This window comes from Myiozetetes cayanensis, unplaced genomic scaffold, assembly GCF_022539395.1.
Source record: "Myiozetetes cayanensis isolate MyiCay16 unplaced genomic scaffold, myiCay2020 scf6-25, whole genome shotgun sequence".
Taxonomy (NCBI): Eukaryota; Metazoa; Chordata; class Aves; order Passeriformes; family Tyrannidae; genus Myiozetetes; species Myiozetetes cayanensis.
Window position 1 is genome coordinate 24,383,684 of NW_026087853.1, and position 22,858 is coordinate 24,406,541.

A 22,858-nucleotide genomic window follows, 5' to 3' on the forward strand; every position below is an offset into this window, starting at 1 on the left:
AGGTAAGACAAACCTCTCTAAAACATGGAAATGTATATATGAGTATCTGTATGCTCAGATTCCTATAAGGATGTTAACAATTTAAAATTCATGGAAACTTAGTTTTACAAAAATTTTATACTGTCAAAGTTTACTGCTTTCCCTTGTTTGCACTATTTACTTACCACACTGAACTTCTCTGTTTACGTAATGAAAGTCTCAATAATTACCTTTTTTTCCTCATAGCCATAATTCCAAGTTCTTGGTGGTATGATACTTGATAGCCATAGAATTAGCTGCCTAGTGCTATATTGTCAGACTGGGCACTAATTGCATTTACTATACAACTTTGCTCTACTTGCATTCTGCTCACTTGCTAACTCCCTGTAGGAGAGTTTTGAATGCCCCACAGCTCCTCAAGCAGCTGACCCGATGCCACAAACAACCATTCTTCTAGAAGAGATGCACCACAGGCCAGTAAAAGCTGCAAATTTAACATTTGGTATACCTCAGGAATGGCTGTCACAAGATAGGGGCACTTAATCCCATTAGGAAGGCCATTTTTACACCTAGAATGCTTTAGGAAAACTTTGATAAAACACTCAATTGTGGCTGGGGCTAGCTGAGGTCCCTTAGCCATAACAACATTTATAGTGTTTTATTTCCCCAAGACTAGGATTTGGAAGACACTTACTGGTGCATCAGATACACAGCCTGTTGCAAACAACACAATGTTTAGCAGATGTTAAGCTGAATCAAAACCTACCCTGAAGGAGTGTAAGGTATATCATGCACTCACTAACTCTGAAACCTAGTTCAGGTCAGGTGACTGTGGCAGGGAAGGAAAGATACCAGTGAGGGGTGAGCTATCATAGATCATAGAATGCCTTGGTTGGAAGGGACCTTAAATATCATCTAGTTCCAAACCACCTGCCATGGGCAGGGATGCCACCCACTAGATGAGATTGCTCAGAACCCCATTCAACCTGGCCTTAATTACTTGCAGGGATGGGGCATCCACAACTTCTCTAGACAATCTGTGCCAGTGTCTCAACACCCTCTGAGTAAAGAATTTCCTTCTAACATCCAAACTCTTCTCTTTTAGTTTAAAACTATTCTCTCTTGTCCTATCACTATCTATCTGTGTAAAAAGTCCCTCTCCCTCTTTTTTATAAGCCCCCTTTGAGCACTGGGAAGCCACAATGAGGTCTCCCCAGAGCCTTCTCTTCTCTTCTCTGTGCTGAAAAACACCAGCTCTCTCAGACTGTCTTCATAAGACAGGTGCTCCATCCCTCAGATCATTTTTGTGGCTCCCCTCTGGGCCTGTTCTAACAGAGCCGTGTCCTTGTGCTGAAGACTCAAGACCTGGAGACAATATTCTAGATGGGGTCTCACGAAGGCAGAGCTGAGGGGCAGAATCACATCCCTCAACCTGCTGTCCACCCTTCTTTTGATGCTGTCCAGGATGTGGTTGGCCTTCTTGCTGTTAGCACACACTGGTGGTTCATGTCCAGCTTTTAATCCACAAGAATGTCCAAGACCTTTTCTGCAGGGCTACTCTCAGTGAGTTCTTCTCCCAGTCTGTTCTCATGTCTGGGATTGCCCTGACCCAGGTGCATCACCTTACACCTGGACATGTTAACTTCATGAGGTTCTCATGGGCCCACTTCTCAAGTTTGTTCAGGTTCACCTGGATGGCATATCTTCCTTCTCTTGTGTTAACAGTACCACTTTGTGTCATCTGCAGAGTTGCTGATCTCACTCCATCTCACTGTCTGTGTCATCAGTAAAGACATTAAAGACCTCCAGTCCCAAGACAGAGCCTTGAGGGACATCACTCATCACTGGTCTCCACCTGGACATACAGCCATTGACTACAACTCTCTGGCTGCATCCATCCATCCAATTCCTTATCCACTGAATAGTCCCTTCAAATCCTTATCTAAAGATAAGGATGTTGTGTGGGACCATGTCGTAGGCTTTACAAGAGTCTAAGGAGATTGCATTGGTCGGTCTTCCCATGTCAACTGTTACAGTCATTCCACCACAGAAGGCCACCATATTAGTCAGGCATAATTTGCCCTTAGTGAATCCGTGTTGGCTGTCTTGGATCACTTCCTTGTCTTACACGTGCCTTAACATTGCAGCCGTGAGGGCCTGGTCCATGATCTTACCAGGCACAGAGGTGAGGGTTACAAGTCTGTAGTTCCCCAGGTCTTCCTTTCTCCCCATTTAAAAATAGAAGTGATGTTTCCCTTTTTCCAATCAACAGGGACTTCATCCGACCACCATGACTTTTCAAATATCATGGAGAGTCATTTGGCAACACCATCAAGCAGTTCCCTCAGGACTCTGGGATGCATCTTATCAGGCCTCATAGACTTGTATCTATTCAGTGTCATCAGGGGATCTTGAACCTGCTCTTCACTTACAATGGGAGAGACTTCACTCCCCCAACGCCCATCTAGAGGTTCAGGGACCGAGACACATGGGAGGCCTGACTGCTGGTGAAGACTGTGGCAAAAAACTTGTTGAGTACCCCAGCCTTCTCTGTAACCTGTGTTCCTTCTTGTTTATCAGATCATTCACTCCTGCCCAAGCAGGTCAGTCCCAGTGATTCCCATTGTTCCAGTGCATCTCACTGAACCTGACCCAAGATAATTTAACTCCTCAACCTGGCATACAATGACTCTTTCTTTATTGTTTTGCTCAGGATACCTTATTTGCCACCTTAGCAAATGGGATTGGCTGTGAAGGAGTCCAAAGTGTGCCAAAGAAAAGTGCAAAGAGAGGTGTGGAGGAAAAGGCGCTGAATGAGTTGCTAGATCACCTCAAGCCATGACACGTACCTTTACCCTCATGCCTGCTTTCAGTATGACATAATATTAAGGGTGCTGACAAAGGAGCTCTGTCAAGTCTCACTGCTGTAGTTGGAGGAGACACCACACCAAAACGTCTGCTCTGCCAGGAGTTGGTACCTGCACTGCAGGTACAGGTAATGGTACAGGTGCTGATGCCTCAGCTTTTTCTGTGTAAAACTAAGCCTCCAGTGAAGGTGGGTGTAAGGCTCCGGACTCTGCACTTTTGAAGGGGCTGAGGCAGAAACACAGGTTCTCTTCTGTCAGAGGAAGCATTGCAACCTGCAGCAGAGGGATGGGAAGGGTAGGTGGGTTAGTGACCTCTCAAGAACGCACGGCAAGGTGTGCAAGCACTGGTGTGCCATCCTTGTACAAACACTGCCTTGGCCAGAGGGGTTGTATAACCATACCAACATCGCCAGAAAAGTAGCTTCTGTAGGCAGGGTTTCAATTAATGCCTTACTAGATCATGAGACATCAGGTCTACAAATCGCACTGTGAGGTATTAAAAATACTATTTCAGAGCTTCTCACTGATATAAAGAATACTTTTCCCTTCTTCCCTTTCTCTCGCTGGGGCCTTTGCAGTTCAGTCCTTGGTACTGAAGTGGTCTGGCTTTCCAAAAGGAAAACTCTGAAAACAAGGCTCAACATGTTTAAAACTCACTGCTCTAAAAAAGTGTGAAGCAGTTCATCTGTAAATTCTGTTGTAAGAAAAAAGCATTAGTGTGTTACAAGTATCCAGATTGACTGACACCAATTATTCTAATCCTCTAAAACAAATCTCCTTAAAATCATTCTGCCAGTGTACTAGTGCCCTGCTTTGGCCTACTGAACTTTACTATGTGCCATAGCAGCAGGTGTACGCAACAGACTCAGAATTTTTGAAAATGAGATTCTAGAATGGAAAGTAAGAAATTACAGAATTAGTTTTAGAAGGGAAAATAAAATTTTCTACAGTGTAAGGATAAACAGGGCTTTACGTGGCAGAGGGATTGCTCATATATAATTGAATGTGATGACACCTTTCATGCCTGTGATACACAGCAATGTAAACAAACTTTATGCATGTCCAAAAGTGTGGGTGACATCGTGAATTGCTTGGTTTCACACCTTCATGCCTTTATTATTTGTGCCCTGTGCAACACTTGTATGTCCTACATGATAGCTTTGTTTGGGGAGCAGTAGAGTGGGGGGGAAGGTTCAATGTCTGGTCCTGCTCTGGCTCTTTTACTCCTCTGGGTGATTCTCCTATTCCTCAGGATAGCATATGCTAAGGACTGCTTTGCACCTTTATTGACAAATTCATAGTTTAGCTAGGGAAATACTACAGTTGCAGCCCAGTATTTCTTGATTCAGCTTTGGTACCCTTTGGTAAGGGGAATAAAAGAGCTCTTGGAGAGTGTCTGTGGGCTAGGCAGGAATCTGTCTTTCCTTGGTGATGATGAAAGTGCCTGATAGAGGCTGTGATTGCTCAGTTTACAAATTCATTCCTGTATAATGATGTGAAGACTGCTGCTGGGCACAGTTTGTATGCATGGAGAAAGAGCTTCTAACCTAAACAATCACAATCTCGATCACAGACCTTCATCAACATCATGTTTCCCACAACCTAAGGGGCAAACAGATGAAGTAAAATAGCACCAGTAAATAAAAATAAATAAAAATCACTACTCTTTGGTTTTGTTTTTTCTGATGTTTTATCTTCACATGTAACAGTAATATGTCTGACTGCTACTGCAGATGCTAGTGTGAAAAGCACATCATGCTTCATGGGACAAAGCACACTGTCCACCAGAAAACCTGATTTGCAAACAAAGGGCAGCAGATGCCCTCCCGAGGAAGACATGACTTATCAATGCTTGAGGAATAAAAGTATTTGCAACTCTGTGAACCTCACTCTGCAACTGGGGCCACAGACTCAGTTTTCTAAGACAAATCTCCAACTCCCTAAGGTGGATTTTCTGGTGCAGATCTGCCTAATTCATAATTTAAAACTCTCAAAAGGAGAAAAATAAAGCTGTAATGACCAACTTCAGCTACTGCTGGAAGACATCCCTCTCAGCTCTTCACTTGTCAAAGCAGCATCATTACACTTGACAGACAGGCTAAAAGGTCAGAATCTAGAAATACCTGATTCTGGCACAGGACTATGTGCTTTCATGGGTGTGTAAAGAGGAAAAGGGGGAAAAATCCAAGAAAAGTCAAATAATTTTGGCACATAATGGATTTTACATGACAAAAAAGTGTGAATAGCACAATAATGCAGCAATAATATTTCCTAATATATCCAAATTTCATAACGTTGACATTTTGTAGTTGAACTGATATTGCATCTCTTGCTGATTATGACAGCTGCTCTTAGTCTATCATGCCTGACTGATTTTTCAGATAAGCATTAGATGCAGAATTGTATCTTATTAGTTATAAGACCACTTAAATGTGAAGTGTGTACCTAAACCAAATGAAGTCCTTTGACAGTCTGTATCTCAGCACATATGAATTTATCTGATATAATACTGCTTGGATCTCGATAGAGTTGTCAGGGAGTAACTTCAGAGGATTATACCTGTGCTTAGTGCTGTGCACTGAGGGGTAGACGCTATTGGATTCAAGGAGAACAAACGTGGGATACGTGACCCACTCCTGCATGTGCCGGGACCTGGAGTTTGCAGCTCGAGCAGCATCAGCAGCACGCACTCCTTGTAATCCCGTCAGGATTCGCGACGTGGAGGGGAAGAAAGGGACCAGCATGGATGTTGCCTTTTTTGGGGGTGAAGCGTGCCGGGTTCCAGCTGAAGGCTGTGCCCTGCCGCTGTGCCGGGCTGTGCGCGGGGCTCGACACGCACAAACCCCCGCCGCGTCTTGCGGGAATCCCGGGCGGCACTGAGCCCACGCTCTCATCGGTGGAATTGCGGGGGGCGGGTGTGCGTGTGCGGGCACGTGGGACAGCACAGGTCTCCGCAGAGCAGGATGGATGCCCTCGTCACACGGAGAGCTGCAGAGTGGCGAAATTAGAGCGGGGCGTGATGCGGGTAACTTCAGGGACACCGAGTTAGGCACGTCCGCCCTGTCCCGAACGGTGTCCCGCCCGGCTTGGCCGCAAGCAGTGTCTCTCCGCAACGCGTCTTTGCTTTGGTTTTGGTTTCTGTAGAGGCTTCGTTTGTTTGTTTAATGAATCCCGGGCATGTTGCGTGTGTGAGCGGAGCTGAGCGGTTATTTATCTTTCCTTTCTCATGAGGCGTTTTTCCGTGAAAGCTTGCTGTTCGGTCGGAGACAAACTGAACAGCGACAGCGGGACAGTATTTCGTGGCCGGCCGGTGCAGGGACAGTGTTACCGGCAAGGGGTCACGCGGAGTAATGCCGAGTTTCGGTCTGGAAGCGAGAAATGAAGTTTTTCACGGTATGACTGCAGTTGTCCCGGCGTGGCACCAAGTCGGGAGGTGTTTCCTGCTAGCAGAGCCAAGCAACCTGGGCCCTTTGGGATACATAACTCAGGGAAGTGTTATTTTATTACATAAACCTTTATAAAGCAGTGCATTCCTCGCCCAGAAAAGCTGTACCTGCTGCCTAATGCGACACTTCTGTCTGGTGCTGAACCTGCCGCCGCAGCAGTCGGAGGTAAAAGGCGGCAGGAGAAGCCCCGGGGGGCTTGGGCTAGTCCAACAGCCCCGGAGCGGCGGGGTACGGCGAGGTGCGGTGCGGTGTCCCCCAGGCGCCTGCGGGACGGCTCGGTGGGGCCGGGGGGGTTCAGTCCCGCCGACATGCGAGGCGAGAATTCCTCAATGGCGCTGGCCCCGCCCACCCCGCGAGGAGGTGGCACTGCGGGCCACGCCCCCCGCGCGCACGTGTGGGAGCCCTCACCCCCCGTTCCCCGCGGGCTGGCCCCGCCCCGCCCCAGGCGATTGGCTGTCCGCGCTGCCGCGGGCGGGGAGTGGGCGGGGCGCTCGTCCCGCGCCGGCGGCCCCACCCTCGCGCGGCGGCGCGAGCACACATCCCGCACGTAGCCGGCGCGTTAATCAGCGCGGGGCCAGCTGCGCCGCCGTCCGCGCGCCGGGCGGGGGCTGCCGCGCCCTCCCGCACGCCCCGGGCGGTCCCGCACGGCCCTGGGCGGTCCCGCACGCTGCTGGGGCGGCGGCAGCAGCAGCGGCCGCAGTAGCAGCGCGGGGCTCTGGCAGCACCGCCGCTCCCGCAGCGCCGGGCCGCGGTGTGTAGCCGAGCCAGCCGCGGCGAAAGTTTTGCCTCGCCTCGCCTGGCCCCGCGCCGCGGCGGAGCCCTTGCCCGGCTCGGCCTGGAGCCGGCGGCGGCCCGGCGGGCATCGCCTCCCGACGCGGGCGCCGGCAGGGCACCGGCGCGCCCGTCCCCGCCGCGCCATGCCGCTGGGGCACATCATGAGGCTGGACCTGGAGAGAATAGCCCTGGAGTACGTCGTGCCCTGCTTGCACGACATCGGCTTCTGCTACCTGGACAACTTCTTGGGAGAGGTGGTGGGGGACTGCGTGCTGGAGCGGGTGAAGCGGATGCACCGCGACGGGGAGCTGGCCGACGGGCAGCTGGCCGGCCCCAGCCGCGGCATCGCCAAGCGGCACCTCCGCGGCGACCAGATCAAGTGGATCGGGGGCACGGAGGAGGGCTGCGAGGCCATCAACTTTCTCCTCACGCTGATAGACCGGCTGGTGATGTACTGCGGGAGCCGGCTCGGCAAGTACTACGTGAAAGAGCGATCCAAGGTGAGGGTCCGCGGGGTCCCGTCCCTCCTGCCCGCCCGCCGGCACCGGCTACCAGCCGGCCCGACCCGCCTCGCAGCTGCTCGTGGGACGTGCTTCAAACTTTGCACGGGCGTCCGCGCTATCTGCCTGTGGGCTCGGGCTGTCCCGGAGCACCGCCCCGGGTGGCGGAGGAGCCGTGCACTGCCCGAGGGACGCTCGCGACGGCAGCCGCTCGCCAGCCTTTGCCGGCGGGCGGCCGGGTGCGGGGGGTCTCGCTGAAAGCGGGGCCGCCCGCTGCGGGTTCCTCGTCCCGCCGGTGTCGGCAGCTCTCCGGGGCGGCTCCTCTTGCTGGGTTTTCCCTGGGCTCTTCGACTGCCGGACCTCGGCCCTCGAACCTTGCCTGTTCCCCTGTGTGGCACCGGCGATTACTTCGCAGCCGTCCAGGGGGCTGCAGGCGGCTCCCCGCTTCTCGGTGGTGGGGCCGGACCATCTGCACCCCGCCACTCGCTGCTGCTCGCCCCAGGTGCAGAGAGGGTGGACCAGCGCGGGGCGTACCCCACCAAAAACGTCTAGCCTTGCCTATGTTTCGGGGATGAGGAAGCTCTCCACCCGCTCCCTGCGAACGTACCCGGCTCGGATTCGATTATTTGGTTGTTTGCACCCATGTGGTAGTATTATACAAAGTAGTTTCGAGGTTCCTACTCATACCAGTGTCCTGTAGCAGAAGAGATTATCGTTATTGCATTGGGTATGTGGCACAAATTAAGGGATGCTCAGTTTGAGCATTGCAAACTTTTGTCTTAAAGAGAAGAGTTGTTTTTTCTAGGCTTTTTTGCTCAGAAATGGAGAGGACACTTGTGTTGTTATAGAACACTTGTATTATTGGTTTCTTTCCCAGTGAAGTTTATTTGCACTTGCAGTGTCATTAGTTTGGGATAACTTGTCTTTTCTTTCCTTCTCGGTTTTGCTGTGGCAAAGTGGACTGGCTTGGAACTAAGTTCATTCATTGTCCTGAATGCTGAAAACATCCCCATTTCTTTATTTCTGTAATACATAGTACATTTTCAAAATGTCCACTGCTTTCAGAGGTATGCCAGAAACAAAATACAATGAAACTTTAAAAAAATGACAATAGTGAGCAGTTAGGCATTTCTTTTGGTCCTTACTTGCACTGGACTAAGGGAATGTGTGAGTGGTGCTGAGATTTATTTTTCCCCACCAGAAAAAGGAAGAAAACAGAATGATGATGCTTACCAGTTGCTTGGGAACACACTGAAACCTGTGCATGCAACCCCCCCCCATATTTCCACTCACTAGTGGCAATAATAAAAGGTTGAAGCATTGCTCCTATGCTTAGCTCCACTGAATTACTGATCATCAATTCAGTTAATGCTTGGGTAGATATGGTTTAAAATGTGGGTAGATTGGATTTCATTTATTCCTATTGGGAGCCTGGTATTAGGAGGTATAAATAACCATTCTGCTTTGGCATACCTTTAAGGTCATCCTGGTCCTTTCTCTGGGTGACTTTGTTTATCTGTTTATAGCTGAAAGTGTGTTACTGCCTAATGGGGTGGGTGTTGAGGGGGTGAGAGAATAGGGGCTTGCTTTAAAGCTGGAGTGAAAGGAGGTTGTCCAGCCTTTTTACAAGGTATTTGGAAAAAGAGACAACTGGATGAGTGAAGGCTTTTGGCACTGGCTAGGGAGAAGAGTCTTTTGGGGAGTGACGTTGGGTTATGGAGGTGATTTTAAAACTGAATTGTGTTCTTCTTGAAGTCATTTTTGTACAAATGGTAATAACAGAAAGGACAGAACTTGTTTTGTGAATAGACACCAAGCTACTTGCTATAAAGAGAGACTTTTGATACTTGTGCTTTAGTGTGGAAAGTGTCAGACTCTGAACAATGCGTGAAAGTGCTACACAACAGTCCAGGACTGAAAGGCACTCAATATTGGTTGTAAAACTAAATGCAGAGAAATTTTTATCAGACATTAATAGCAACCTATCCCCTTGTTATAATAATAAGTACCATGGATATGTGAGGCCCTGGAATAGCAGCTGCCATCTGTAACTGAGATGTGGGATGTCTTCAGCAGGAAGATTATTCCTGTGACTAATCAACTGACTACTACAGTGCATGCAGGTTCCCACGTCGCCTATGGACATTTTTGTTCCACCATTAAGCCTTCCCATTTTGCTTATCATCTAAAGTCTTATAAATGCATATACACAAATACCAAATTTAAATTCAGTGTATTTTTATCTGACAGATTATACACATAAACGGATGCCCACAAACTTTCATAGAACTTCAACTTCTTTACAGGACATGTCCTGTTGTAATTTATTGTTTTGGGATACAGATATTAGACAAGCTAAGAGTCCAGAACACTGTTTAAAATGTAAGCCTTTGGCTACATGGTAACTCCTCATGTCATGAAAATGTATCCATCTCATGTCAGCCCATCATTATTTAAAGGTTTATGCTTTTGAATAAGTAGTATGACTTTAGTCTTCAGCCTAAGTGTTGGAAGAGGGGGAGAGGTTTCCCTGGTAAATGAACTTATGTCAGATTACTATCAGGTTAGTGTGAAGTGCTTCATGTTTTTGTAGCTGCACAGAGGAACACAAGAAGAACTTTTGTCCATTAAAGGAAACTTTCCTTGTAGCTACATGAGTGAAACAAGCCAGTTAGGATTTTGCTGTTTCCAAATGAATTTCAAAAGCATTTCAAGAAACTTAAGATTGCATCGAAGAGAGTGGACAGAAGTAAAATTTTACAAGACTATTGGATATCCTTATGAACTGTTGGTTGACATTTGAGGGCTGATAGTGAAATGTAACCTTTCATCTTTGCAGACTAGATAAAAATCTATCTTTGGAGTAAGTCATACTTTATAATATTAGCTGGTTAAATGATCAAAACATGGTTAAATGATCAAAATAATAACCAGATAACAAAAGGATTCTTCTGTTGACAGACTTGCACTGCTTGCTGGCTTTTGCATTCTCCTCAACTAGAGTCTCCGTTTTCTAGTAAGATATTACAACGGTTCCCCTTCTTTAGTAGGTAAATGGCTAAGTATATCACTGAGGTGTTGTTGACCCAGGTTTAGCCCTCTCCTCAGAGAAGAGTCATGTCCTTGAGTGAGGGATGCTCTGGCCTGGGGACAGAGGTCACTCTGGTTTTGAGGACCTCTTCCTACTCTATTGGAGATTTGCTTGAAGAAAAGCTGGTGGGTGGTTGGGGCCAGGAAGAAAAGCTGCAGCTTGATCTGTGAGGCCAGTCACCTCGAGTGCCCCCCGGGATCAGGTGATGCTCCAGGGACCATGTGTGAAAGGGTGATATACTGCAGCTTCCAATTCCCCGGGTCACAAGGTCTCTTCTTTTGGTTAACTGGCATTTGTGATGGCTTGAGGGGATGCCCTGTGGAAAAAAACCCCCTGCATTATATGTAAGTAAAGGCAGTAACTTTTTTAAAGGCAGGAAAATATTTCAGAGAAGCCCTTTCAATTTCTCCTTCAAGACCTGAGAAATATTTTGGTGGTGGGTGGAGGTTTTTTGTTTTGTGGGTTAGGTTTTTTTGTTTGTTTGTTTGTTGGTTGGTATTTTTGTGTGGAGTTTTGTTTGCTTTGTTTGTTTGTTCTTTTAGGAACAGGCTGGGGAGCCCTGGAAGTCCCTGCAGCAAGGAGGCAGGGGACAGAGGATGGTAGGAGCCAGGTTGGCTGGCTGGTGTGTGGAAACCTAAAAGCTGTGTTTGCGGTGTGATGGCTGGGTAGCTCATCTGCTGCTAAGAGGCTGTGGTTATTCCCTCTTTCTCATTTTGCCTCTGCTGGTGAAGGGCAGCTCTCCCTGTGGTCGGGCAGGGTCCCAGAGCAATGCTGTCAGTGCCTGCTGCCCTCAGCGTGTGACGTGCTGCCAATGGGCTGCATTGGTCCCCACGGGCGAGGGGTGGAAGGTACTTTGAACTGGTGTGGCTGCACTCTGCATGGACTCTGCACCTCGTCCTGACAGCAGCACATTCTGCTCTGAGTCACAGGTACCCTCTTGGGTTCCATCAAGGGCTGAAATCCATGTCAGGTCTGCCACTGGGGACCTTGAGCTCATCCTGCACCTGCTGGATACCAGTGAGTCCTGCTAGTTAGAGAATAAGACAAGAATTCATAATCTTAAGAGCTGATCTGTGTTAAAGGAAGCCCATGACTGATGTTTTCAGCTCAGAAGGAACTGTTCACATTCAGAGTCAAGTATATGGCCTGAAGTTAAAAAAAAAAAAAGTTTTCAATATGAGATTAGTTAATTTAGAAGTCCCTGTGGGATTTGAACCTTCGTGAAAACTTTCTTTGCTTGTAGCCATGAAACCACCCTGCTCACCCCACCCTGTTGGACCCTCTCTGATGGTCACAGGAGAAGCAAGTCTTTTGTGGTGGCACTTCATGCTTGGCAAGCCTTTGCTGAAAACCAGAATGGGTGCTTCTCCCTACCACATGATGGGGTGTTCTTAGGTAGGTTTTGAAACATAGTCTGCCTAGCTGGTTGTTACCAGGATTTCTATTCTTGAGGATTGAAGAAATAGATGAGATGTCACAGTTTTACAAAGTCCCTCATAACTCAGGTATTTTTGTATTTATGTGTGAAGAAAGAAAAGGTCTGTTCTATAGCGTTCAAATTCTATCCTTTGCAATTAAAACACAGTGAAATGCTGAATTTTCTAACCTGAGGTGCAGATTTGAAGAGCAGGATAACAGAAAACTATAGGCATGGTAGGCTGAAGAGCAATACTGCCTGTAGAAATATACTGGTTTATTGTATGTTACAAAGTGTTTTTGATACTTTGGTAGCAACATGCCTTGCAATTAGTTTACAATGCGAGGTCTGATGAATACCACCATCCAGAATAAATATGCATAATTTCTTTCTTTTAATCAAATGCACATGTCCTGGCGTAATGGATAAGTTCATATCTGTTCTTCTGGCCATCTGTCGGCAGAGTCCAGAGCCACTGGAACTGTAAATACAACAGACAAGTCATTTTATGATATCAGACTGAAGAATTCAGCATTGGCACAGATCCTAGAGTGGTTGCTTTGGCTCGGTGTCAAAGCTGATGTTTACATCTGTGTTTGTCAAGCAAGATTAGTTAGCCTGGTTAATTATACACAGGAATGTATAATTTTTACTTGACAATCAGATGAGTATAAACTTGGGCATATTAGCACTTGTTTTTGTTCTTCATCAAATTATTCTCAATGACTTTTGAAACTTTTAAAAGAACTACTTCTCTGAAAGAGGCACTCGGAGAATCTTTCAGATTTGATTTGTTTTTCACTCAGCAGGGACTGGGTATTAGAGAAATGGGTCAATATTTTACAGACAGTGATGCACATATCTGTAAGTGGGTTCAGAAGTGTGGAGAGCCTCTATGAAATGGTATTTGAGGTAATACTTGGGTGTTGAAGTTACAACGAGATAGAATTTGGTACCTGTTATCTATTGTCACTCTTAAAAACCTGACTGTAGTGCACTACTAGACTTATTTCATGGTAGGCATTGGCAAAAATATGCTACCTTCAGTGTGCATTACACCAGAGCCTTTGGCAGCCAGGTGTCTTCTCTTGGTCATGCTTTCCCACTCTTGCAGAGGAGAAGTATGTCTGCCTAGTGACCTTTCTCACACTGTGCTAGGAGCCTTCTATGTGCTTTACAGTCACAGCCCCAGAGGAAGGCAGAAGGTTGTTAATCCTGTAAGAGAAGGGAAATAAGTCAGTGCTCTCAGGCAGTGCTCTCAGACAATGTAAAGATCAGAGTGGTCTGTTTATCCTGAGTTTGTGCATGTGTTTGTGGCATCAGGGCAGGTTGCTTATTTTTTTTTTATTGTCTGTAGTTTTGCAGTCCAGCAAAGACTCTTCATGAGTCTTACTAGACTCTGGAGTTATATATTGATGGCAAAGCAGTGAAGTTTTCCATAATCTCTCCCATACTGGTAGTGCATTTTTCACAGTAAATTCTTATTTGTTGCTGTGCCTACTCTGGTACCACTCCTTTCTAGTAGCACTGTCAGCTCTTACTGCCAGGGACTTGCAGGAGCCCTGTTGTTGTGCCTGCCAATATCTTGATTACTTGTGAGCCCTAAATGCCTATGTGGCTCTCAGTTTATGTTTGTATGAGGGCTCGTTGCTCATTAAATGCCAGTGTAACTGTAATACAGGTGGCATTAAGGGCTCTGCATACAGGGAGTGTTTGTCCTTTGGACTGGCGGGGGAGTGTACAGCATTGCAAGGTGCATTATCCTGGGGAGAGCCACTGGGCAAATGGCAAGATTCAGAGTTCAGTGCCCCCTCCCGCTGAGCTTGCGTTTTGGGAGGGAGGAGAGTTGGCCACAGAATCACAGAATCAATCAGGTTGGAAAAGACCTCTGAGATCATCAAGTCCAACCTATGACCAAACGCCACCATGTCCCCTAGACCATGTCACTAAGTGCCATGTTCAGTCTTTCCTTAAGCACCTCCAGAGATGGTGACTCCAGCAGCCCATTCCAACATCTAATCACCCTTTCTGTGAGGAATTTCTTCTTAACTTTCAAGAATTTCTTGCTAATGGTCCTTGCTATTAATATTTGTATGCCTTTTCCCAAGGTAATTTTTAATGAGTGATTCAGTCCATTACATACAGCTCATTGCTAATAACAGTATATATTAAAATGGAGATTGATGCTCATAACACTGATGCAGGGAAGGATGTACACAGTAAAAGTGTCTTGTTTCTTTGCATTAAGGATTCCAGCTGTCTGAATCCCAGTGTCTTTATTTGATTTCACAGTAAACTCTTCTTTCTTTGACTTCCAAATTTATCTGGATGGTGGCTCAATATAGCCTTACTCTGAATGTTGTTTCCTGAGAAATTTGCTTGATTAATTAGGTGGAAGTATCTTCTCCCTCCTCCTCTTCTATGTTGGGATTTTTTTTTCCTGCAGTGGTGGGGTTGTTCAACAGTGTCTTTACTCCCTCATCCTTTACATATGTGTGTAGAAGGGGATGAGGAAGAGGGAGAAGATAAAATCACAATGATCCAAGCATGAATGTATTTTTAATTAGATGAATTTTTGATGGTTGTTGAATAGACTTGACACACCTGGAAGAGATTAATACTTTTATCAAATGGTTCAAGATGATCTTACAAAGTCAAAGAACTTTTTTTTTTTTTTTGAGGTGTTTACTTTTTAAAAAGTTTTTTTATTGCTCCCCTTGCAATTGGATTACCTTTTCCCAATATGTAAAGGGCCAGGGGCAAGTGGTCATTTGGCACCAACAGGCCACGTAGCACTCATCCATCTTGCAGTGGATTGCTTGAGAGAATGAGGAGATCAGGAAGGGAAGCCTTGGAGTAAGTGTTGCTGGCTTCAGATTTATGGAAAAGGGGTTGGATTTATCATGCCTGTAATCCTTCTGTGACAAAGCTGAAGGCTGAAACAACATTGTTTAAAAGCTGCCAGCAACACAAACCTCCCTAGACTTCTGTGGAAAGGTTTTGTTTGATTTTATAGATGAATTCTTGGTAAGAGGTGCTTTGGAAACTGCTTGTGGTGTCTGTGTCTAGGGCAGAGGATGGCTACTGTGGTGGGCTTCAAGGTGAATAACTGATGCAGTGGTACAGAACATGATGGACCTCGACAAAAGATTTTGACTGGTGCATAGCACTACATTAGCAATTAGTTTAGACCTTTTACTGCTTTGAATATAGCTGACAGGGAGTAGGTCCGAAAAGCAAGGTCTCTGTTCAGGCAGTAAGATAGAGTAAGACCATGAAGGAGGCTCATGGTAAACCCTCCATCTCCTACTGTTTAAACTATTCACAGGTGTGTTGTCCTGTCAGCACACATCTCATGATCATTCCTGTGAGAGATTTGATTCTTCAACTGTAAGGATCATTTCCTCTCCGTCACTCACACATATGCATCTACTGTCTCTCAGTGATAGAAAGGAGCTTTTTCCCCTGTGGTCATTTTTCTCTTGGTATTGTGCTTTGATAAGATTAGTAGAGGAAGAAACTTAGTACCAACATGCAAAGCACTTATTAGAAAGCAGTTGATTAAACAAGTTACTTGTTGCTCTGATTTTTTGCAAATAAAGTAATGCAAGAGATTTCTGCTGACCACAGTGGTTCCATGGAGGCTTACTAAATTTCATGCCTCAGCCATACAGCTAAAAATTAATAGTGTAAATTACAAGAGTACAGCATAGCATGCTGTCTGCACTGACTGGAAAGAGCACAGTTTGTCCAAAGGTTTGACGTTGGAAATGGCAGGGTAGTCTTGTCTTTTGCCAAACATCAGGGAATTGCATCCTACTTTGTAGCAAAAAAGACGATAACCATTTTGAGTCCTGTATCTATGTAGTTCATATGTGTCGTGGTTTTGCCCTGGGTCAGTTTGCTTTTACACCCCCACACAATTACCAATCAGTTGAGAGAAGGTTTATGCAGACAAAAGAGACTGGATTGGGGAAAAAAGTATGAGCATTTATTACTAGCACAATAAAAACTACTAAAGAACTATATCTACAGTAATCTTACTTAAGTAAAAGGTGCCATGTATTTACAGAAAATACTCCTCCCCCCCCCCTTTTATATCAGTCCAAGGAGGAGAAGCAGTTTCCGTCTCCATTCTCAGAGCTCCAGCTCTCTCTCCAGTAACTCTGCAGCGCCCTCGTCGCAGCTGGAACTCTTTCTCCTTCTCTGTGTCGGCCTCTAGGGCTGGGCCTACCCCCTCCTGGGCTAAGACCGAAGGCTGGGGGTTACCCAGGTCCTGAAGGGTCTTCTCTTCCATGGACTTGCAAGGGGACACTTGCCTACCATGGATCTTCTTCCACAGGTTTACAGGGGATAATGGCTTAAGAGTCCACCCCTGTTCCCTATGGAGGTCCCTCCCCTTGGGAGAACAGTCTTTGATAGACCTCTCCAACATGGTCTAGCATGGATTCTTTACTTGAATCCCCACATCTTACCTGGGCCATCCTTGCTCTGGCGTAAGTATCTTTTTCAAGGTTACAAATCTTTAGCAGCAGCATGGGTCCCACATATAGATTCCAACATCCCACCTGGGCCGTCTTGCTCCAGCGTAGGTTCTCTCAGGGTTACAAATTTCAGTAGCAGCATGGATCTCTCACTGAGATCCCAACATCTCACCTGAGCTGTCTCGCTCCAGCGTGAGCCTTATCAGGTGTCTCATAAAGTCTCGGCTTCTTCATGCATTAACTTACTCCAGTGTAGGCTCTTCCACAAGCAGCATGGGGGTCTTCTCACCCCAACAAACTTCTACAAGGTAGCAGGGATTATTTTTTTAGTCTTTACCCTGCTGAAGGGAGAGAGCGAAAGGGGGAAGAAGCAAGCCCCCCTTTCACACTTCTCTCTCCTGTTGCAGCTTCAGCTGCCAGCTTTGACCTTGGACACTCCGTTATCTCTTTGCTGGAATTTCTTCCACAGCAGTTTCTTCGTCCAAGCAATTAGTCTTTTAAAATTTTTTTTTCTTCACTCTCTTACAAGAGAGAAGTGCAGCACTTGCCCCCCCAGCCCAAGCCGGAGGAGGAGGCCACATTTCTCCTACATGGCTGCTGCCCCTAATTTCAACTGCGCAATCAAACTTTCTCTCTGTTTTTCTTAAATATGTAATTAGCAAAGGCGTCACTGAAAGTTTTGATTGGCTTTTTGTCCAGAAACCCACTTGGACAACCATCTACAACCCTAGGGATGGGCTGCTGGGCAAAACCATGACAATTCGAAGTCTGTTTTTTGTGCTTTCTTCCTGGACCTGAAAACCCAAACAAGGAATAGGGCTGCATTTTTCTTGTCTGAAATCATAATAATTAATTAATTAATCATTGCTTATGTCTTCTTGTACTGTCATTTTTTATGCAAATTGGTAAGACAAATGTTTTTAAAGTTTTGGCCCCAGTTCAGCAATTCACTTAACTACTTTTTTTAAAGGCTCTTTCAGATCAATGGGACCTGAAGCATTTGGTGCTTGGCTTAGACTATGCTAGAAGATGTTTAGAAAGCTTCAGGAAAAGCTGTAGTGATTTCTTGTGCCATCCCTGGTCTTGGTATAAATTTTTTTTCTTCCATTTGAAATGCAAGCCATCTTTTATATGGTCTCTTAGGAGGCAGCAAGGAGTCTTACTTGATGGAAGAGATGGCAGTTGTGATTTTTATGACCTTTGCAACTGACTGCCTTGTGGCAAACCTGTCTTATACCATTAACAGTACCAGTTACTCCAGTAAAGCATACAAGGAGATAGGCAGTGCATGGTGGGGGAACAACCCCCTAAATGAGAAAAGCCTTGGGTGCAAGGGCCCCAGGTGGATAGAGCATATTGCTAATAACATCAAGGGTGTGGGTATCATCCCTGTATGGGCCATTCTCTTGGGAGTGTGACTTGATGATCCTTTTGGGTCTCTTCCAACTCAGAATGTGATCCTGAGTGGTTCTGATTCTGAGTGACAGTGGCCTTCATCGTAACTGATGGAGCCTCTTGACTGCCCCAGGATTCCAGGGGGTGAAGAAAGCATCTTGCACAGCCCCTCACTGGACCACGTTAATAGACAGAATAGTGCAGAACCAGGAGGATTTGAGAGAGAAGATAGTAAAGAAGTGGTGGGGGAGGAGGGAAGTGTCTATTAGTCCTCAACTTGCCTGTTTTTCGGTTGTTAACTGTCTTAGGGTATTGTACTTGCTGCTGATGACTGTGTAACTGCACCTTCCCCTTTTGATTTCCCACAGGAAATCTGGTAGAAGTGGTCTGAGAAGGGCAAAAAGAAGCTTCACTGTAAATGCTGAAACATGTCCTGTTGTTAAGACACATAGCTATATTGTATGTGCACAAACAGAACAGGGCCCCCAAGGTTGTATTGATAACTCCGTTCTTTACAATATTCACTAATGTTTCCACTTCCACTAAATTAACCTGAAGCAGGCCAACATAAAGGGTCACTGCCTGGTTAACTGTTTTATAGACTTTCTCTTCATGGAGGAGCAATGAGAAGATTTATGAATGCTGGTCCTCATTGCCAAATTTGCTGTAATTCAACATTTCATGGTGGTCAAACACTGAAGTGTCAAAGTTGTGCATTTTACTATTATATTTCTGAGTGCAAAACTTGATGTTTAACTAGTGACCTAAAGGCTCAGTACAAGTCTCACAATTGCACTGATAATTTCTTGGCAAGGTTAAAAACATAGTTGACTTGTTTTTTGTTTGTTTCTTTACACTTAGATGTTTCTGCAACTGAAACAAATACAATTTTATTTCTTTGTTAGTTTACTTTTGTCTCTTGCTGGCACTTGGCTAAAAGCCTGTTTCACTGCTTACCATATGTAGACAGTACTGCTGCTAGTTATGAGCTTAATTAGTACAATGTGTTGACTGCAGTTAGGAAAGGCACTGGCTGTGCCAGTGGTGACCATACCTATGGGCAGACATGGTACCTACTTCACCCCCACACCTTATAGCTCTGCCTTCCCCGCATTCATCTGTCCTGCCTTTCCCCTTTGTGTTTCCCATTGCAGAGATGTACTTGCACCCCACACCTCTAGCAAAGCCAGCTGCAGGATCCCCCCAAGGGGTTTCTTACCCTGGTTCTTACCACAGCCTGTCATGCCTGTGCAGTCAGCATCTCTCATCTCAATCCCAGATAAGAGACAGGGAGGAGGGCTGCATCCTCCTCTGGCTGCCCAACCAGCTGGCATCCTGTGAGAACAGCGCCTGTCCAACCTCCAGCTTGGCTCAACCCTGGCTGCCCCTGTGGAGGTTCTGCGAACATGCTGCTCTTGTCACTGGCAGCCAGAGAGGAAAGATTATGGAGAGGAAGAGGAAAAAGGAGGGAAATGAGCCAGAAAGACCACTCCAGGCTTTCTGCATCCTCAGGAAACATCCTGAATTCACACTAGAGAGACCACCTCTGTTGCTCAAGAGTTGCTGTGCTTCCTGCAAAAACTACCTTAAATGCCAAAGAACATTATTACTTTAAGACTCAGTCTTGAGCTGGGTCTTGAAAAGCCTTTAAAGGACTGTTGTTTCAGTGAGTTGTGGTGGAATGGCTGGGTAATGTTCTGGAGTGGGCTGCAGCAAAGTAGAGCAGCAGGAGTGAGCAGGCTGGAACCTGTCAGGCATGGCTGTGTCCCTGTGCAGGGAGCCTGTCAGGCATGGCTGTGTCCCTTGGCAGGGCCACTGTCCCAGCAGGAGGGTCAAAGCCTGTGTCAGTGGCTGCAACACAGGCAACCTTTAGGGCTGGTCTCTTCTGTCAGGTGGTGGCAGCATAAATCCATGGGAGAGACTTGACCAGTGCAAAAAGAGAAGTGGGAATTCTGCAGCTCATGTTCAAATCCAGAATCTGACGTCCTGCAGCTGGGTTAAAGACCAGACATCCTTTTAAGAGGTGAGAGCTTTTTGAATATCTTAACGATGTGCAAATGTAAGGCTGGAGCTCAGTTCCTTGTGTGTGTGCATGTCTGTCTATGCAAGCTTGCCTTGATCAGAGTTGCTCAGTTTCTGTCTGCACATACCTTACCGTGTAAGTGGAGGAGAGGGGAGGCACTGTAACACTTGGAAAGATTTTTTGAGTTTTTTTACTAATATATTTTATTGCCTAATGTTAGAACAGGTGTTGTTATATTACTATGAAATTGCCTTGAATCTGAATGTCTTGTTTCCCTTCCTACCTGGAAAGATGGTGTGCCACTCTGTATACATCCATGCTCTTTAAATTAGAGATTGAACTGTTGTAATGTGCATATGTACTCAGAGCAGTACAACTTCATGTGCAGGCAAAGCCTTAGAGGTAAAGACCATACAAGCTATTGAAACATAGCAGAAATTATTCCTGATGGGAATTTGTTACAGGTAATTTTAATAAGTTTTACCAATAAATACTCATTCACACAAAATCCTATGCAGGAATACATGTATTGTTAGCTAGGCAAGGTCCTCTCTAAAGGTGTGGGTGAGCAAAGGATGTGTGGGGGCTGAGACTGCTTCCTTCCAAAATTAACATAGAAGATAACTGATTGCATCAAATTAGCCTTGATTTGGTGCTACTGCTGTGATAACAAACGTTGATGTCTCTGTTTATTCAGTGCAGTAATGTCTTAGCAGGCTCAGAAGCCCAAGCAGCTTTGACAGTTTTGGGAGGACCCTTGAGGAATATTTGGGGTACCTGCCAAGTGTGACGGTGCTTGTCTGAACTCTGCATTCCTCTCTGGCAGTGGAGAGAGACTTTAACTAAGCCAAAAGGGACAAAGGAAAACATTTCCTCGGTGTGGTGCTGCCTCTGCTGTGGGAGCATGCAAGGTCACAAGAGGTGTCCTGGGCGGTTTCCCCAAGGAAGGACTGTGCTGCACAGCTGGGTCGAGGTGGCGGCTCATCACCTCTGCTTGTCAGGGCGCCCAGGGCTGCCCCGATGAACTCTCAGGAAGTGTTTGAAGTGCTGCATACCGTATGTGAGCTGATAAGTCTTATGGGCAGCTTTGCTCACTTGCCCTGGGCCCACAGGCTAAAAGTAAATGGGAAATAGTAAAAAAAGGATGTTGTCCAATTTGGGCGACTCCAACACCAGCAAAACACAGTTTGCCTGTGCTGTGGCTATCATTGGTGACCTTTCTTTGTGCAACCAGAAGAGCATCAAAATGTTCAGAGTTCTTTAAATGTTGGGGGAAAAAAAAAGTGGTGTAATCCTCTGGGTGATTAGTAGCAGAACTGAGAAGGTCTTAAGTGCTGACAAAGGATGAAAGGCTGGAATATTTCAGGAACTATGAAATTATCTTTCTACCACACAGATGAGGATATTCCTCAGAGGATGTCTGTGCTGGTTACCATGCCTTTATTCTCTGCCGAGAATCTGAACATAGAGGGACAATCCTTACAGATTTTCTTAATGAACCTGCATTTACTTATGAATTTGCTTATCTGCAGGGGTGGTGTTTGTCATGGTGTCCCCCCAGGGCTCATTACAGGGGATGCTTTCTCTGTCTGCATCAATTGCTTGAGATGCTTTCTCATTAGTGCAACTTGGCCAGGTTTGGTTTTTAGGCGAGAGGAAGGGACTGAAACCGTTTTCAGGGTGATGAAAGAGAGCTTCAAGAATACGCAGAAATAACCCTAAAATTTAATTAAACAGTATTATTTTTTTTAAGTGTGGGAAATAAGCGCATGTGCCTCCGTGTGCTGCAGGAGGGGGAGAGAGCCCAGTAAGAACGAGAGCCGAGAAGCGCCTTAAGTGCCTGTGCGCTCGCTGCGTGTGTGGGTTTCCCCTCGTCCCTCCGCAGCCTGCCTCTGAAGTGCACTCTGGAGTAAAGTTTGCGTTTGATCGCCGATCGCCTCACGCTCCGCACGTAGCACTGTCGTTAAGCCATCATCTCGCTGGCCCCGAGCCAGGGCTCCGCGGCGCAGGGCGGGCGGTCTCTCTAAACTGAAACAGCCTTTATTGATAGATCGATGCACTGCGCATGTTTACAGCTGCTAATTGGAGACTTAATCTGAATATCCTTGACTGAACTAATTCACTGGCAACAGCCTTTTAAATTTCAGGTCCTGCCGTGATGGTATGCCTGCTCTTCACAGCACGCTAATCGCTTCTCAAGCGGCATTGTAGCTGTGTGCGTGCAAGCCACAACGACCCACTAATGTCGCAGACCAAAGTGTAGTTTTAGGTCAGAGCAGAATGTAAAATAAAAATCTTAACTGATTTTTGCCTTTGCATATGATGAGAGGAGTACTGGAGAAAAGTGTTAATTGACAGGCATACAGACATGCATAATAATTAAGCACACAAGAAAGGAGGTTAATTCTTTTAATTATTAGAACAAAGATGCACACTGCAAGGACAATTGTGATCCTATGGCAATTTCGGATTTGTTTCCATAACTTTCAGTGTTCTGTTTTCTCCTTGCCATACCCAGAGGCTGAATACAGAGAGTTTGGGTGATGGAAAGCAGTCTTATTTTTCTTGTCTTTCTAAAAAAAGCAAGCAATGTAGTCAGTATACAGTGGCAAATGCATGCCTGAGACTCTTCTGTCCAGGCAATCACGCAGTCAGATTCCTCTCCTTGGAAGCCTGGAGAACTTCTCCCTCAGTCAATTTCTTTCAGAGTTTCCTGAATTGCCCTTTCACTTTAGGATCGCATAGGAGCTGGGGATAGATCAACAGAACTCACCACTGTCCCCCAAGCTTGGTTCACAAATGCTACCTATTCTCTTGACAGTTACAGGCGGCCACCACTGACATGGGGCATGACTGTTCCATGCCTTCCCATTTCACAGTGG

At 46.2% G+C, this 22,858-nt stretch overlaps 1 protein-coding gene across 1 annotated transcript in view; it reads left to right on the top strand.

The window, feature by feature from the left end:
* The first annotated feature begins 7,053 nt into the window (after positions 1-7,053).
* The window catches only part of EGLN3 (egl-9 family hypoxia inducible factor 3), a 31,231-nt gene continuing 15,426 nt past the window's right edge, over positions 7,054-22,858 (top strand). The window contains exon 1 of the mRNA XM_050335789.1: positions 7,054-7,566. Coding sequence (XP_050191746.1) covers positions 7,210-7,566 — 357 coding nt within the window. The 5' untranslated portion in view covers positions 7,054-7,209. The remainder of the gene's footprint in view (positions 7,567-22,858) is intronic.